Below are 15342 nucleotides of genomic sequence, written 5' to 3'. Positions count from 1 at the left end.
GGAGAGGATGAGGTGAATTGGTCCATAAAACACAGTTTGCGGTTCAAAGCGCCTGGTTTGGATGGATACAGAGCTGAGTTTTATAAACTCCTAGGGCCAGACATAGTACCTCCTATTACAGGTATGTTTAATGGATTCCTAACCTCTGGGGGTATGTCAACTACTCTGAATTTGGCACACATTATAGTCCTTCCCAAGCCGGGGAAGGATCCCACCTTACCTGCGTCGTATCGGCGGATTTCTCTTCTTTGTTATGAGGCTAAGCTACTGGCTTCGATATTGGCGAACAGATTAGCACGTGTACTGCCCTCTGTAATTGCCTCCCTGCAGGCAGGTTTTGTGCGGGATAGACGTGAGGTTAAAAATATCAGACATCTTTGCATCTTTGACGGCTGCAAGGAAGATGAAGAAAGATACGCTTCTTATCAGCCTTCGATAGAGTAGTATGGCCCTTTCTGTTTAAAGCTCTCGAGAGATATGTATTCAAGGCAGATTTTTAGAAGCAGTGCGGGTGCTTTATAATGATCCAAAAGCATCATTGTTGGTTAATGGGCTTTTATCTGTACCTTTTTCAGTGGGCAGGTGGACCCGGCAAGAATGCCTCCTGTCCCCTTTGTTGTTCGTCTTGACTTTAGACCCACTGATTTGAGAGATTTTGAATAATCCGGGTATCCAGGGGGTACAAGTGGGCAAGGAATTGTTTAAAATATCGGCATACACAGATGATCTCCTGGTACATATTGCGTCTCCTCAAACGTCCTTGCCCAATTTATTGGAAAGTTTTCAGGACTATGGGGTATTCTCTGGTTTCAGATTGAATATGGACAAGTCAGAAGCATTGCCAACTATGCCTGAATCTCTTAGGAATTGGGAGGGATGTTTTCCTTTGTCATGGGCTGATGGCCATTTTAACTACTTGGGAATCCAGCTGTCGAGTGACCCTGGGGAATTGTACTCTCTCAATATTAAGAATTTGTTGAGTACTACAGAGAGGCAGTTGAGAATCTGGAACTCTTTGCCGTTGTCTTTACATGGGAGAATTAATCTTTACCGTATGTCTTTATTTCCAAGATGGCTGTATGTGCTTCAGCATCTTCTCCTATGGATTATGAAGTAGGACATGAAGGTATTGAACCGGATGGTGCATAGATTCATTTGGAATGGGAAAAATCAAAAATTTGTTGAGATTTGCTATATGGATCATGGCCTATGGGAGGTCTGGGACTTCCCAACCTCCACCAATATAACATGGCATGCCTTCTTCACCACCTACGGGATTGAGTTTTGGAATCTGAAGATTACACTCCGTGGTTCATGGAAATGGCATTGTATCCATCCTGTACGTTAGATGCAGGAGGTGTGCCCAGTATTTCCCTTGCATTTACCACACAGGCTTTGCACTTACAGCTTGCTAGTTTTTGCACATAACATTTTATTTATTTATTGCATTTGTATCCCACATTTTTCCACCTCTTTGCAGGCTCAATGTGGCTTACAATGTATCGTTTTAGGTGGTAATAGATTAGAACATAATCACTTATTGTTACATAGAGATATTGAATAACAGAGGTTTAAAGCAAGCAGATATAATAGAAGTAGTTACTTATTGTTAAAGTGAGATTTTGAGTGATATAGTAGACGTATTAAGCAAGCAGATATTGTGAAAATAGTTCTGAGTAAAGGTGTGGGAGATGTATGCATTTATTTTTGTTATTCTTATTTATGATCCCTTTTTCTCTTTTGGCAGATAAAGACCATATAGTCCATGAGTACTCAATGTCGGTCCTTGAAGTCCACAATCCAGTCAGATTTTCAGGATTTCCCCAATGAATTTGCATGAGATAGTGCATGCAAATAGATTTAATACATATTCAGTGGGGTAATCCTGAAAATCTAACTGGGGTACGGACATCAAGGATGGACATTGAGCAGCCCTGATGTAGCCCATCCACTCTGTTTATTTGTGACCATCTATTGTGCTGTCACAGATCTTTATCTGTTGGCTTCTTGCTTTCTTCTCTGCTACTAAGGTCCTTTTGTGGCTGTTCCAAGCATATTTGATTTCTGCCTTTTTTGATTTGTACTACCTTGCTGAAAGTCTGTTCCAGGTTTCCATCCTTCCCTCATTCAAAATGTATTATTTCACATTAAGCCTCTTTTCCTTTCTCCTTTGCTGTGTGGAACATGTTACCTTTGGCCACCTTACCTTTATAATTCATTAATTAAAATAAAACAGTAAAAAACAGAAGGCAAATAACATGTTGAATTGCATTGGAGAATTTTGTGACATAGTCTTTTAATACAGGTTAACATTTGGTGTAGATGAAGATGGGCAACCTTTGAGGTTTATGGAGGTGTGTTTCTTCCCCTTCCAAATGTCTAGCAAATATCCCCAGTGGTGACAGAGTGTACAGCGGTGGTTGTCGGGCACAGTGTTGGAACTAGTCTACTACTACTACTACTACTATTTAGCATTTCTATAGCGCTACAAGGCATACGCAGCGCTGTACAAACATAGAAGAAAGACAGTCCCTGCTCAAAGAGCTTACAATCTAATAGACAAAAAATAAATAAAGTAAGCAAATCAAATCAATTAATGTGAACGGGAAGGAAGAGAGGAGGGTAGGTGGAGGCGAGTGGTTACAAGTGGTTACGAGTCAAAAGCAATGTTAAAGAGGTGGGTTTTCAGTCTAGATTTAAAGGTGGCCAAGGATGGGGCAAGACGTAGGGGCTCAGGAAGTTTATTCCAGGCGTAGGGTGCAGCGAGACAGAAGGCGCGAAGTCTGGAGTTGGCAGTAGTGGAGAAGGGAACAGATAAGTAGGATTTATCCATGGAGCGGAGTGCACGGGAAGGGGTGTAGGGAAGGACGAGTGTGGAGAGATACTGGGGAGCAGCAGAGTGAGTACATTTATAGGTTAGTAGAAGAAGTTTGAACAGGATGCGAAAACGGATAGGGAGCCAGTGAAGGGTCTTGAGGAGAGGGGTAGTATGAGTAAAGCGACCCTGGCGGAAGATGAGACGGGCAGCAGAGTTTTGAACCGACTGGAGAGGGGAGAGGTGACTAAGTGGGAGGCCAGCAAGAAGCAGATTGCAGTAGTCTAAACGAGTGGTGACAAGGGTGTGGATGAGGGTTTTGGTAGAGTGCTCGGAAAGAAAGGGGCGGATTTTACGGATGTTGTAAAGAAAGAAACGACAGGTCTTGGCGGTCTGCTGGATATGAGCAGAGAAGGAGAGAGAAGAGTCAAAGATGACCCCAAGGTTTTGAGCTGAGGAGACAGGGAGAATGAGAGAGCCATCAACAGAAATAGAAAACGGGGGGAGCGGGGAGGTGGGTTTGGGGGGGAAAATGAGAAGCTCGGTTTTGGTCATATTTAATTTCAGGTGGCGTTGAGACATCCAGGCAGCAATGTCAGACAAGCACGCTGAAACTTTGGTTTGGATGCAAGGTGAGATATCAGGGGTAGAAAGGTAGATTTGGGAGTCATCAGCATAGAGATGGTAGGAAAAGCCATGGGATGAGATTAATGAACCAAGGGAAGAAGTGTAGATAGAAAAGAGGAGGGGACCAAGAACAGAACCCTGAGGTACGCCGACAGGCAGAGGAATAGAAGTAGAAGAGGATCCACCAGAGTGAACACTAAAGGTGCGGAGGGAGAGGTAGGAAGAGAACCAGGAAAGGACAGAGCCCTGGAATCCAAGTGAGGACAGGGTATCGAGAAGTATGTTGTGATCGACAGTGTCAAAAGCAGCGGAAAGATCAAGAAGAATGAGGATGGAATATTGACCTCTGGATTTAGCCAGTAATAGGTCATTGGAGACTTTAGTAAGCGCAGTTTCGGTTGAGTGGAGAGGGCGAAAACCAGATTGTAATGGGTCAAGAATAGCATGTGAGGAGAGAAAATCAAGGCAGCGGCGGTGAACAGCACGCTCAAGTAATTTGGAGAGAAAAGGAAGGAGGGAGATGGGTCGGTAATTAGAGGGACAAGTAGGGTCAAGTGAAGGCTTCTTAAGGAGAGGTGTGACCACAGCATGTTTAAAGGCAGCAGGGACAGTCGCAGTGGAAAGTGAGAGATTGAGAATGTGACAGATAAAAGGAATAAGAGTAGGAGAGATGGCATTAAGAAGGTGGGTGGGAATGGGATCAGAGGAACAGGTGGTACATTTTGAGGAAGAAAGGAGAAGTGTAGTTTCCTCAATAGTAACTTCAGGAAAGGAGGAAAGGGAATGAGGGGAAGGAGAGAGAGGGGAACGGACTAGTGGAGGGAGAGGTGGTGAGGTAGAGAAAGCAAGGTTTATCTTTTGAACCTTGTTGTGAAAGAATTCAGCAAGGGTCTGAGGAGATAATGAAGGGGGAGTTGGGGGAGGGGGCACCTTGAGGAGAGAGTTCAATGTGGTGAAGAGAAGTCGAGGATTAGAGCCAAGAGAGTTGGTCAGTTGGATATAATAATCCTGTTTGGCATGTAAAAGAGCAGATTGGAAGGAGGTCAGCATGAACTTAAAGTGTAAGAAATCAGCAAGGGCCCGAGATTTCCGCCAGAGGCGTTCGGCGGAGCGGGTACAGGAACGTAGGTAGCGGATATTAGAATTCAGCCAAGGTTGGGGTTTTGTACGCCTTACAGGGCGGGTCATCAAAGGTGCAACAGTGTCTAAGGCAGAGGATAGAGTATTGTTGTAAGAAGAAACAGCCTCGTTGACAGACGTGGATGGTGCCACAGTAGAGAGGAGGTTTGAAACATGGGAGGATAGAGATGAAGGGTCAATATCGTGAAGATTCCTAGATAAATTAGATAGGATAGGACGGGACTGGGAGGGAGGAGATTTAAGTGTGAAAGTTATAAGATGGTGATCAGAGGAGGGATGATCAGAGGCAAGGAAACTAGAGGGTGAACAGTTGGAGGAGAAGATGAGATCAAGACAGTGACCATTTTGATGAGTGGGGGAGGTGGAGCATAGTTGGAGATTAAAGGACGACGTTCTGCCTCTAGTTTCTCACCTAAATGTGGTGGATCTGGTTTATAGTAACAAAAGAATAATGCAAGAAATACACTGTGTTAAAGGACCTTGTCTGGTTTAAATAGCCAAATTTATTTAAATCCAACTTACTGTAACTTAAAACAATGGCAACAAGAATTAAAAGACAATAATATTTTGACTACCCTTTAAGTGTATTCTGGTAGTGTACTGGAGTACAAAGATGGAAAGAATACTAGTATTCTCCAGTGGCTCACAATAGATGTAGGTTTCCTTTTACACAATCTGTATATATTTACTTTTTTTCAAGCTGCATGGGTGATGGAACCACTATAGGAAGAGAAGAAAGAGTAATATATTGGTGATAGTTTTAATTTGATTATGTAAAAGTGCTAATTTTTCAACATTTGGGGCTCACATGAGATTTTTTTATATTTGTATTTTTGTTTTTTTCCATTTCAGAATGAAAATGAGCGATTGCAAACCCAGCTAACACAATTGCGCAGTCAGCACTCTCAAGAGGCAGACAGGCAGCAGATTCTTGTTTCTAGCCTGAATGAGCAACTCAAGGGGTAACATCAATCAAATCTTTGTCCTGTCTAGGAGAAGCAGCAAATAACGTGATTAATTTAGTATCTTTCATATTAAAAAAAACAAGCAACCTTGCCTAAGTACAAATGAGGCCCTGTTCTTTGTGTTTTCAGTCCACTAGAAAATAAACACAACATCTAGAGAGTGTTTAAGTTTTCTTTCATAATTTTTCATCCATTCTGTTTCTTGATTTAATAATCTTAATGTTGACAATAATTGGATCCTTATTTTGTTTGCATTGCTGATACAGAATAAACGATAGAAAAGTGTTCCTTGAAACTTCACTAATGGAAAAAGAGCAAAAGTTGTTGGGTATGACAGAGAAGCTAGAACATACTGAAAATCTGAGGCAGTTGCTTCAAGAAAAAGACATTTTGAACAAAGAACTGAGTGAAAAACTTGCACAAACCGATCAACAGGTAAGTTGAAATGCTGATATATTGTTTTGTTTTTCATCAAATCAGTTTCCTTCTGTTCCTTTTATAATTTCAGCTTGATGGATGCCGGATCCCAGCTCCAGTTCCCTGAGCCTTAATACAGTTACCTAGAGATTCTTTCCCATATTTTATATACCCACCCAGAATTACTAGTGTAGTCGTCGGCTTGAGGCTATGACCCATGGCTCCTGGTACCTTACAGTCATGGTGCTGCCATTGTGCAATTACTGTGACTCTTGCTTCCAGCGGTTTTCAGTGTTGCCCTAGAAGTATCCTTAAAAGACCTGAGCTGGGAATCAAACCAGCTACCAAAATGTGATTATATTGTGTGACAAGTGGCCAGTGCTTGTCACTGTAACAGAAGAAGGCAAACTACAGGTTCCAGAAGGCATTGGGATCACCAGCTTGGAGTAGAAGGGCTGAGTAAAACCTGGGTACCTCCGTATTAGAAGGGGTGTGCAGCTGCCCTGTGATAAAGGGAGAGAGTGTGTGTCTGTGCGTGGGTCCCTTTAAAGACTGGGAGAGGGGAGTCCAGGGCAGGTGTACGTTGGTCCTCCTAGAACTGCCCACAAGGCTTAATGCTCTAATCACAGAGGACTAGGGTGGAATGGGAGGAGCAAGTAGAGGGGTGGTGAGCAAACAGAAAGGGAAGGAAGTCCCTAAGGAAGGGGAGGGGATATGACCCATACTGAGGCAGGCTTGGAGAGCTCTCAGAAACAGTTTAGCAGGAAGAGGAGGTGCTCCCTGTGTTGAGCCTGGAACAAGGGGCAGTGAAGCCTGGAAAAGGAGAGAAAACAGATTACTTCACCCGGGGCATTGAGGACCCCAAAGAATATTTCAAGTCTAGCCTGAGTGCCATATATATAGAGAGAGAGCCTAGGCTTGGAATGGGGAAGCACTCAATCCGCAGCCCCCCATTACCTCTCTACCTCTCTACCCTCCTCTCCCCCTATGTTCCCACCCGTAACCTCCGCTCTCAGGACAAATCACTCCTATCTGTACCCTTTTCCACCACTGCTAACTCCAGACTCCGCCCCTTCTGCCTCGCATCACCTTATGCCTGGAACAGACTTCCCGAGCCCATACGCCATGCGCCCTCCCTGCCCATTTTCAAGTCCTTACTCAAAGCCCATCTCTTTTCCCTTGCTTTTGGCACCTAACCACCTTCCCCATTCATGATACCTACACTGACTACATAGTTTTTACCTTTAGATTGTAAGCTCTCTCGAGCAGGGACTGTCCTTCCCCATGTTTAAACTTGTACAGCGCTGCGTAACCCTAGCAGCGCTATAGAAATGCTAAGTAGTAGTATGTTATCACCGCAGTAAGGTACTGTGTATAAGTTGGTTCCCTGTCAAGGTTTAATTTGGGACATTGTGTAAAAGAAAAGGAGAAATGGAAGCACTGGTTTTAGTCACTGCATTAAGAAGGGGGAGGATTCCCGAACATCAAAGGAGTAGGGTGGAGCCTTCCTCTGCTCCTGTAAAGGTCCTGCAGGAGCAGAGGTTTGCCTGGTGCATGGCAGCCATTCGAAGAAGGAAAAACCTGGAGATGAGAACCTATTTGCTGGTATGTTAAGTGTGATTCCTGCATGGAAAAGGACTTGCCTGTTGTTTAGAAGGGGGTTATACCAGCCCTAGTAGCAAGAGGGTGCCAGGGACAAGACCTTCAAAGACCTAGTAATACAGCCCTGACTAGGATACTGCAGGGTCAATTCAGCTGACAAAGATAAAACTGTGTTCTGTTTGCAACATTATAATAAAGGTTGTGTTGCACACCGAGAAAGGGTTACTTAATTGATCACGTGTTGGGGGGACATTGAGAGCACCAGTAATCGAGCCATCCTACCCCTGTTCTTTAAATATTTTTCTCTTTTGCATGTTGTATATAAATCTGTTAAAATTAACTTGCATATTAAAGAAAAAAGATTACCTAAACCAAATTTCACTGTTGTTGCTTTTATTTCTTTTATTGTTTGCTGTTGAAATGTTTACCCTTCCTTAGTGCAGGCAGCAGATGAATCCATGAACTGGTGGGTTGTATCCATCTACCAGCAGGTGGAGATAGAGATAACTAACTTAGAGAGATATAGTGGACGACCAGCCCCTTCATAGGTTAGTATATCTGTATCTCCAGCAGGTGGTGGACGTCTGCTTACCAGCTCCTGGATTCTTCTGTGGGACTTCTCCTAAGCCTTTCTGGCCAGTTGAGTTGGTGGGGGGGGGGGGGGGGGGGCGTGACTGGCTAGTGGTGCCATCCTTGGGGGCATACTTCTTTGGGGGTCCCTGCCTCACCCCGTGTCCCTTGCCACTTTTGAGTGGTCTGCCTGTTCTTCCTTCCTCAGTAAAAAAAAAAAAGAATACAACAGGCAGAGCTTTACAGCCATTTAAAAAAAAAAAAAAAGAAAGAGAGCAAAGGAGTAAGTAAGACCTGTTTGCAGCTGGTGAATCAGTCAGATTAGAACTCCTTTCTGGTTCAGTCGTCTTCTGCTCTTCTTCCTGCCATTTTTTAGTGGCGGCGGCTGGGGCCGGAGAGTTCTGTCAGCGCCGCCGCTCTGGGTGAGTGTTTTCCCTTTTGTTGTCGGTGCGCATTAAAAAAAAAAAAAGAGATGGCCGAGGCGGCAAAGCAGTGCTCCCGCTGTGGGAAGAAGAGATCTGCAGTGGGCTTGTGCATGGCAGGCTGTTCTAAGCTGGCCGCTATCGATACCGCTCCTGCCCTTGAATCTCCAGTTCCCCGCATGGAGGGAACAGCTTCGCATGCCAGTTCGTCGGTTCTTTCCAACGTGGCTCCTGCTGATCAGCTGTTGCTGCAGAGTGGGCCTCTATTGAAGTGAGCGGTTTTCTCCCTGGGCAGTCTTCTCAGTCCCCTTTGGATTTTTTCGAGGGAGGTTCCCAGGGTGCTGCAGGAATGGGGGAACCTTTCTCTCCAGAATTTGTGTTACTTTTACATCAGGCATTTTTATTAAAGAAAAATGCTCCTTAGCCCTCCCCCTTTGGTGCCTCGGTGTCAGTGGACAACTCGGGCTTCCTGGGATCAGGGTGGGGTTCCCACCCCAGGGGACCTTGTGGCAAAGCGATGAAAGACCTCTGATGAGATTTCTTTGGGTCCTGTTTCCCTGTTGCCGTCTTTATTGGCATCCTTGGGAGATTCCCTTCGCCCCTCTAGAGTCGAAGAGTTTGAAGAGGGTGAACCGCGGCAAGAGGAGTCTGATGATCACTCCGCGGTCAGAGTTTTTCACAGGACGAACTCCCTTCTCTCATTTCTAATGCTTTGGTGGCCTTAAATATTTCTGACCCGGATTCTCAAGCTGATGCTGCAGTGAATCCTAAAATGGCCAGCACGCGGAGGCCTTCTAATGTCTTTCCAGTTCACAAGGCCATTCTTGAGCTGATCTCAGTTCAATGGGCGGACCCTGAGGGGTTGTTCAAGGTGTCCCGAGCCATGTTGCGCCTTTATCCGGTTGCTTCTGATCAGGCAGAGAGATTTGTTCTCCCTACGGTGGATGCCTTGGTGACTGCGGTCACCAAGAGGACTACCCTCCCTGTTGAAGGAGGGGTAGCCCTTAAAGACATGCAGGACCGTCGTTTAGAAGCTTCGCTAAAATGTGCCTTTGAAGTGCCTGTGTTGGCTTTTCAGGCTTCTATTTGCAGCTCTTATTCAGCCAGAGCTTGCCTTAGTTGGCTGCAGCAGGCTCAGGGCCAGGACCCAGATGAGGGTTCGCATTTGGCGTCCGTAGCCTCGCATATGAAATCGGACTTGGCTTATCTGGCTGATTCTCTCTACAATCTGGTCCAAGCGTCAGCCAAACAGATGGCGCTGGCTGTTTCTTCCTGCCGGTTATTGTGGCTGCGCCACTTGGTGGCTGATCTTGTGTCTAAAGCAGCGGCTCACCTGTTTGCCCTTTTGGAGTAAGCTTCTTTTTGGAGAAGATCTGGAGAAGTTGGTTAAGGATTTGGGTGACTCTAAGGGTCAGCGTCTTCCTGAAGATCGGACTAGAGCTGCTTTACGGGCTGGGCCTTCCAGTCCTCGTCCGAGGGATGCCCGATGGTTTCGTCCAAATTGTCCTTCCTCTTCTTTTTCCCAGAACCGTTTTCAACAACGTTCTTCCTTTCGTGGAGGTAAGAAGTCCACGGTGGCTTCCTCGTGCTCAGGACCTTCTGGCTGGACCTCCCAATGATGGGGCGCTGGTCCACTCCTCCCTTCCCCGGATTAGGAGTCGGCTGACCCTCTTCTACAAGGAGTGGACAAAAATTACTTCATACCAGTGGGTCTTGGATATTATCAGAGAAGATTACAGGCTAGAATTTGCCTCGTCCGTAGGTGAATGGTTTTTGGAGTCCCGCTGTGTTTCCGCCCCCAAGCGGGCAGCTGTCGAATCTACTCTTTGCACTCTGGTGAATTTAGGAGCGGTGGTTCCGGTGCCGCCTCCTGAGGTGCGGACTGGGCGCTATTCAATCTATTTTGTAGTTCCTCGCAAAGGAGGTTCCTTTCGGCCCATCCTCGACCTCTGTTATGTAAATCGGTGTTTAAGAGTATGGCATTTCCACATGGAAACGTTACACTCCGTTGTGGCAACTGTTCAGCCGGGAGAATTCCTAACGGCGTTAGATCTCAAGGAGGCGTATCTTCATATTTCTGCGTTTTGCCATTCTGGGGCATCATTTCCAGTTTCAGGCAATGCTCTTTGGCCTGTCTACTGCTCCTCGAACATTCTCCAAGGTCACGGTGGTAGTAGCAGTGTTTCTGTGGAAGGAGGGTATCAGAGTGCATCCCTAAATGGACAACTGGCTGATTTGGGCGGACTCGGTGTTGGAGAGTCACAAGGTGACCGATCGAGTCATTGCTCTTCTGCAGTCTCTGGGCTGTCCCCAAGAGTCATCTCATTCCTTCACAACAATTGGATTATCTCGGGGCCCATTTCGACACAAAGCTGGGAAGGGTTTCTCTCCCCGAGGAGCACATTATCAAGCTTCGCTCCCAGATTTACCATCTTCTGGCACTCCCAGTTCCCAAGATCTGGGATTACGTCCAGGTTTTGGGATCCATGGCGGCGACTCTGGATGTGGTCCCTTGGACCTGGGCTTACATGCGCCCTCAGCAGATGGTCTCTGGTGTCTCAGGATTACCTGTGGAGGCTTCCTTGGCTTGCCCAGGCTCGCCGCAGTTTAACCTGGTGGCTTCAGGGCCCCCATCTTCGGAAGGGCATTTCTTTAACAACGCCTCAGTGGATAGTAGTAGTCACGGATGCCGGTCTCTCAAGATGGAGAGCTCATTGTCTTCACCATTATGCCCAGGGTGCTTGGTCAGCACTGGAAGTGACTTGGCCAATCAATTGTCTGGAACTTCGAGAGATCGGGAACGCCCTGATGGCCTTTCAGACACTGTTATGCGGCAAGGAAGTTCGTGTGTTTTCGGACAACACGACGCGGTGGCTTACATTAATCATCTCAGGGAGGCACTCACAGTCCAGCCTTGGCGACCGAGGCAGATCGCCTTCTCCGGTGGTCAGAGAGGCATCTGCTTTGCCTGTCAGCAGTGCACATTGCGGGTCACAGCAATATGCAGGCAGATTTTCTCAGCCGTCACTCCTTGGATCCTGCGGAATGGGTACTGTTGGTGGAGGCGTTTCAGCTGATTTGTCGGAAATGGGGGGTTCCCGGGATCGACCTCATGGCGACTCAGAATGCCAAGGTGGCCGTCTTCTTCAGCAGGCGGAAGGAGCCCAGGTCCGTAGGACTAGACGCTCTCCTGCAACCTTGGCTGAAGGATCTTCTTCTCTATGTGTTTCCCCTGTTGCCCTTGATCGGCCGGGTGCTCCGGCGCATCAAACTTCATTTGGGCTGGGTCATTCTGGTGGCTCCGTTTGGCCGTGACGTTCTTGGTATGCGGACTTGGTGTGCCTTCTGGTGGAACCGCACTTTCGACTTCCGGATCTTCCCGGTCTACTTCTTCAAGGACCCATTCAGATAGAAGAGCCCTGCCGCTTTGGTCTTACAGCCTGGCTCTTGAGCGCGCTCGCTTGAGGAAAATGGGCTATTCTGAAGTGGTTATCACAACTCTGTTGCAGGCTCATAAACGGTCTACCTCTGCGACGTATGCTCGGGTTTGGCGCTGTTTTGGGGCGTGGTGTGAGCCTCGCGCTTGGTCTCCTCTACAAGCTTCGGTTCCTCAGCTTTTGGCCTTTTTGCAGGATGGTTTGCAGAAAGGCCTAGCCTATAATTCTTCGTGTGTTCAGGTGGCGGCTCTAGCTTGTTTTCGTGGTAGAGTCTCTGGTTCCTCCCTAGCTGCGCACCCTGATGTGGTGTGTTTTTTGCGGGGGGGGGGGGGGGGTTCTGCACTTGTGTCCTCCTTTGCGTCGTCCCTCTCCATCCTGGAACCTTAACTTAGTTCTCAGGGCTTTGCAGAACCCGCCATTTGAGCCTTTGCGTAAGGCCTCTGAGAAAGATCTCACCTTGAAAGCGGTGTTTCTAGTGGCTATGGCTTCAGCTTGGAGGATCTGTGAGATTCAGGTGCTGTCGTGTCGTGATCTTTTTTTGCAATTTTCAGAGGCAGGAGTGACTGAGGCATATTTTCAAAGAACTTAGCCTTCCAAAGTTTCATAGGTTTCTATGGAACTTTGGAAGGCTAAGTGCTTTGAAAATATGCCTCTTTGTGACCTGTGCCTTCCTTTTTGCCGAAGGTCGTATCGGCTTTTCATCTTAATCAGCCTCTGTTTCTTCCTGCCTTTCGAGAGGAAGACTATCTTTCAGATTTTCATGCCCTTCATTGCTTGGATGTGCGCAGGGTCGTTCTCCACTATTTGCAAATGTGTAACGATTTTCGCCAAACTGATCATCTGTTTGTGCTTCTTTCAGGGTCTCGACGCGGTCACGCTGCATCTAAGCCATCGCTCGATGGATTCGGGAGGCGATTTCTTCTGCTTACTTGTCTGGTCGGGTGGCTCTGGTTTCCTTGCGAGTCCATTCTACCAGGGCGCTTTTGACTTCTTGGACAGAGACTTTCATTCTGTCCCTGGAGGACATCTGTCGGGCGGCTACTTGGGCTTCGTTACACTCTTTCTCGAAGCATTACAGGGTAGATGTAGCAGCCAGATCTGATGCTTCCTTTCGGGCAGCGGTCTTATCTCGGGGGGGGGGGGGGCAACGGCTTCCCTCCCTATCTGAGACTGCTTTGGTACATCCCACCAGTTCATGGATTCATCTTCTGCCTGCGCTAAGGAAGGAAAAATTATGTTTTACCCGATAATTTTCTTTAGCTGCAGCAGATGAATCCAGGATCCCTCCCTAGTTTCCGTCGCCATTTCCCCTTTTTCAGGAATGTTTTGATGTTTTCTCTTCTGTTTAGATTCTTCTGGATTGAAGCAAGATGCGTCTTACCTACATTTCCAGATGTTCTGCTGTTAACTACTGTTCTGTTCCAGCTGTTGTATTCTTCCTTGTTATGTTTGAGGAAGGTTTCTTCCAGTTGTGCTTGTGTTTGCTTTGTGATCAGACATATACTAACCTATGAAGGGGCTGGTAGTCCACTATCCAGCTCATTTTTGAAAGAGAAGGGCGCCCATCTACCGACACAAATTGGGAGATGGATGCTCTTCTCTCAGGTGCGGCCAAATCCGCATAATCGAAAGCGATTTTGGCCGCCCTCAACTGCAGTCCATCGCAGGAGTCGCCAAAGTTTAAGGGGGTATGTCGAAGGCGGGACTGGGGCGTGGTTAACACATGGGCGCTCTCGGCCGATAATAGAAAAAAGAAGGGCGGCCTTGACAAGCATTTGGCCAGTTTTACTTGGTCCATTTATTTTCAGGACCAAGCCTCAAAAAGGTGCCCGAACTGACCAGATGACCTCCCCATACTTGCCCAGTGGTCACCAACCCCCTCCCACCTAAAAAAAATAAAAATTAAAAACATTTTTTTCCAGCCTCTATGCCAGCCTCAAATGTCATACCCAGCTCCTTGACAGCAGTATGCAGGTCCCTGGAGCAGTTTTAGTTGGTGCAGTGCACTTCAGGTAGGCAGACCCAGGCCCATCCCCCCCACCTGTTACACTTGTGGTGGTAAACGTGAGCCCTTCAAAACCCACCCGAAACCCACTGTAACCACATGTAGGTGTCCCCCTTCACCCATAAGGGCTGTGGTAGTGGTGTACAGTTGTGGGGAGTGGGTTTTGGGGGGGATTTGTGGGTCTGAGCACCCAAGGGAAGGGAGCTATGTACCTGGGAGCAATTAATGAAGGCCACTGCAGTACCCCTTAGGGTGCCCGGTTGGTGTCCTGGCATGTGAGGGGGGGCAGTGCACTACGAATGCTGGTCCCTCCCATGAACAAATGCCTTGGATTTGGATGTTTTTGAGATGGGCGCTCTCGCTTTCCATTATCGGCGAAAACCGAGTTCGCCCATCTCTAATGTCGACCTAAATGTTGGGATTTGGGCGGCCCGGACCGTATTATCGAAATGAAAGATGGGCGCCCATCTTTTTCGATAATACGGTCGGTTCCGCCCCTTCCCTAGTTCGCCCTTAGAGATGGGCGCCCATGTTCGATTATGCCTCTCCACATCTCTCTAAGTTAGTTATCTCCATCTCCACCTGCTGGTAGATGGATACAACCCACCAGTTCATGGATTCATCTGCTGCAGCTAAAGGAAAGAAAATTATCAGGTAAGATAATTTTTCCATTTTATAGCCATTTATTATCTTCTGCTTAGTGAAGAATCCTCTGTAACTTCACAGTTTTCTACTGTTGAAATGGTTTATCTGTAAGTAAATGCTGCGTTCTGTCAGCTCTGAGTGAATATGGAAGAGGTGGCCTCTAGAAAGAGAAAAGGATAGTTGATGGGTAGAAAAATATTTCACTCTATCTTGGACAATTTTGTGTTTCAGTTTTTTTTGTAATTCTTAAAAGTTTCATTAATTAGTTCAGCAACAGTGAAGTAGAATTTTTTAAAGATGCCTAAGGCACTTCAGTGTCATCTGAACATTGATACTGAGGTTTTTATTTTAATTTATTACATATGTATTAAATCATGACTACTGGAAATGATCTAAATAGTATTTGCTTTCTTCCTGTCTTTTTTTTTTTTCATTATTACATAACACTAAGCTGGATGACATGAAGAAGAAACTTGGCACATATGAAATGGAGTGTTCTAAACTGAAATCAAGCAACAGTGATCTAATAGAAAAAGTTGCTACATTTAAAGAAAAGGTAATATGGAACAATTGTGTATTTTTAGTTTAGTTTACTTAAAACTTGATATACCGCCTTTCCACACAATCAAAGTGGTTCACAGTAAAAATCAGAAAAGGGAACGGAATGCCATTAAAAACAATAGGAAAGAGAAAGTTT

The 15342-nt window shown here is 46.3% G+C and overlaps 1 protein-coding gene across 3 annotated transcripts in view; it reads left to right on the top strand.

The window, feature by feature from the left end:
• Positions 1 to 15342, top strand: part of LOC115468775 (golgin subfamily B member 1-like) — a 133054-nt gene that overhangs the window by 92281 nt on the left and 25431 nt on the right. For all 3 annotated transcript variants that reach the window (XM_030200754.1, XM_030200751.1, XM_030200753.1), the window contains exons 18-20: positions 5435 to 5544; positions 5814 to 5982; positions 15097 to 15201. In XM_030200754.1, coding sequence (XP_030056614.1) covers positions 5435 to 5544; positions 5814 to 5982; positions 15097 to 15201 — 384 coding nt within the window. The remainder of the gene's footprint in view (positions 1 to 5434; positions 5545 to 5813; positions 5983 to 15096; positions 15202 to 15342) is intronic.

The sequence above is a fragment of the Microcaecilia unicolor genome, chromosome 4, assembly GCF_901765095.1.
Source record: "Microcaecilia unicolor chromosome 4, aMicUni1.1, whole genome shotgun sequence".
Classification (NCBI taxonomy): Eukaryota; Metazoa; Chordata; class Amphibia; order Gymnophiona; family Siphonopidae; genus Microcaecilia; species Microcaecilia unicolor.
This window is presented reverse-complemented; position numbering and strand designations above follow the sequence as displayed.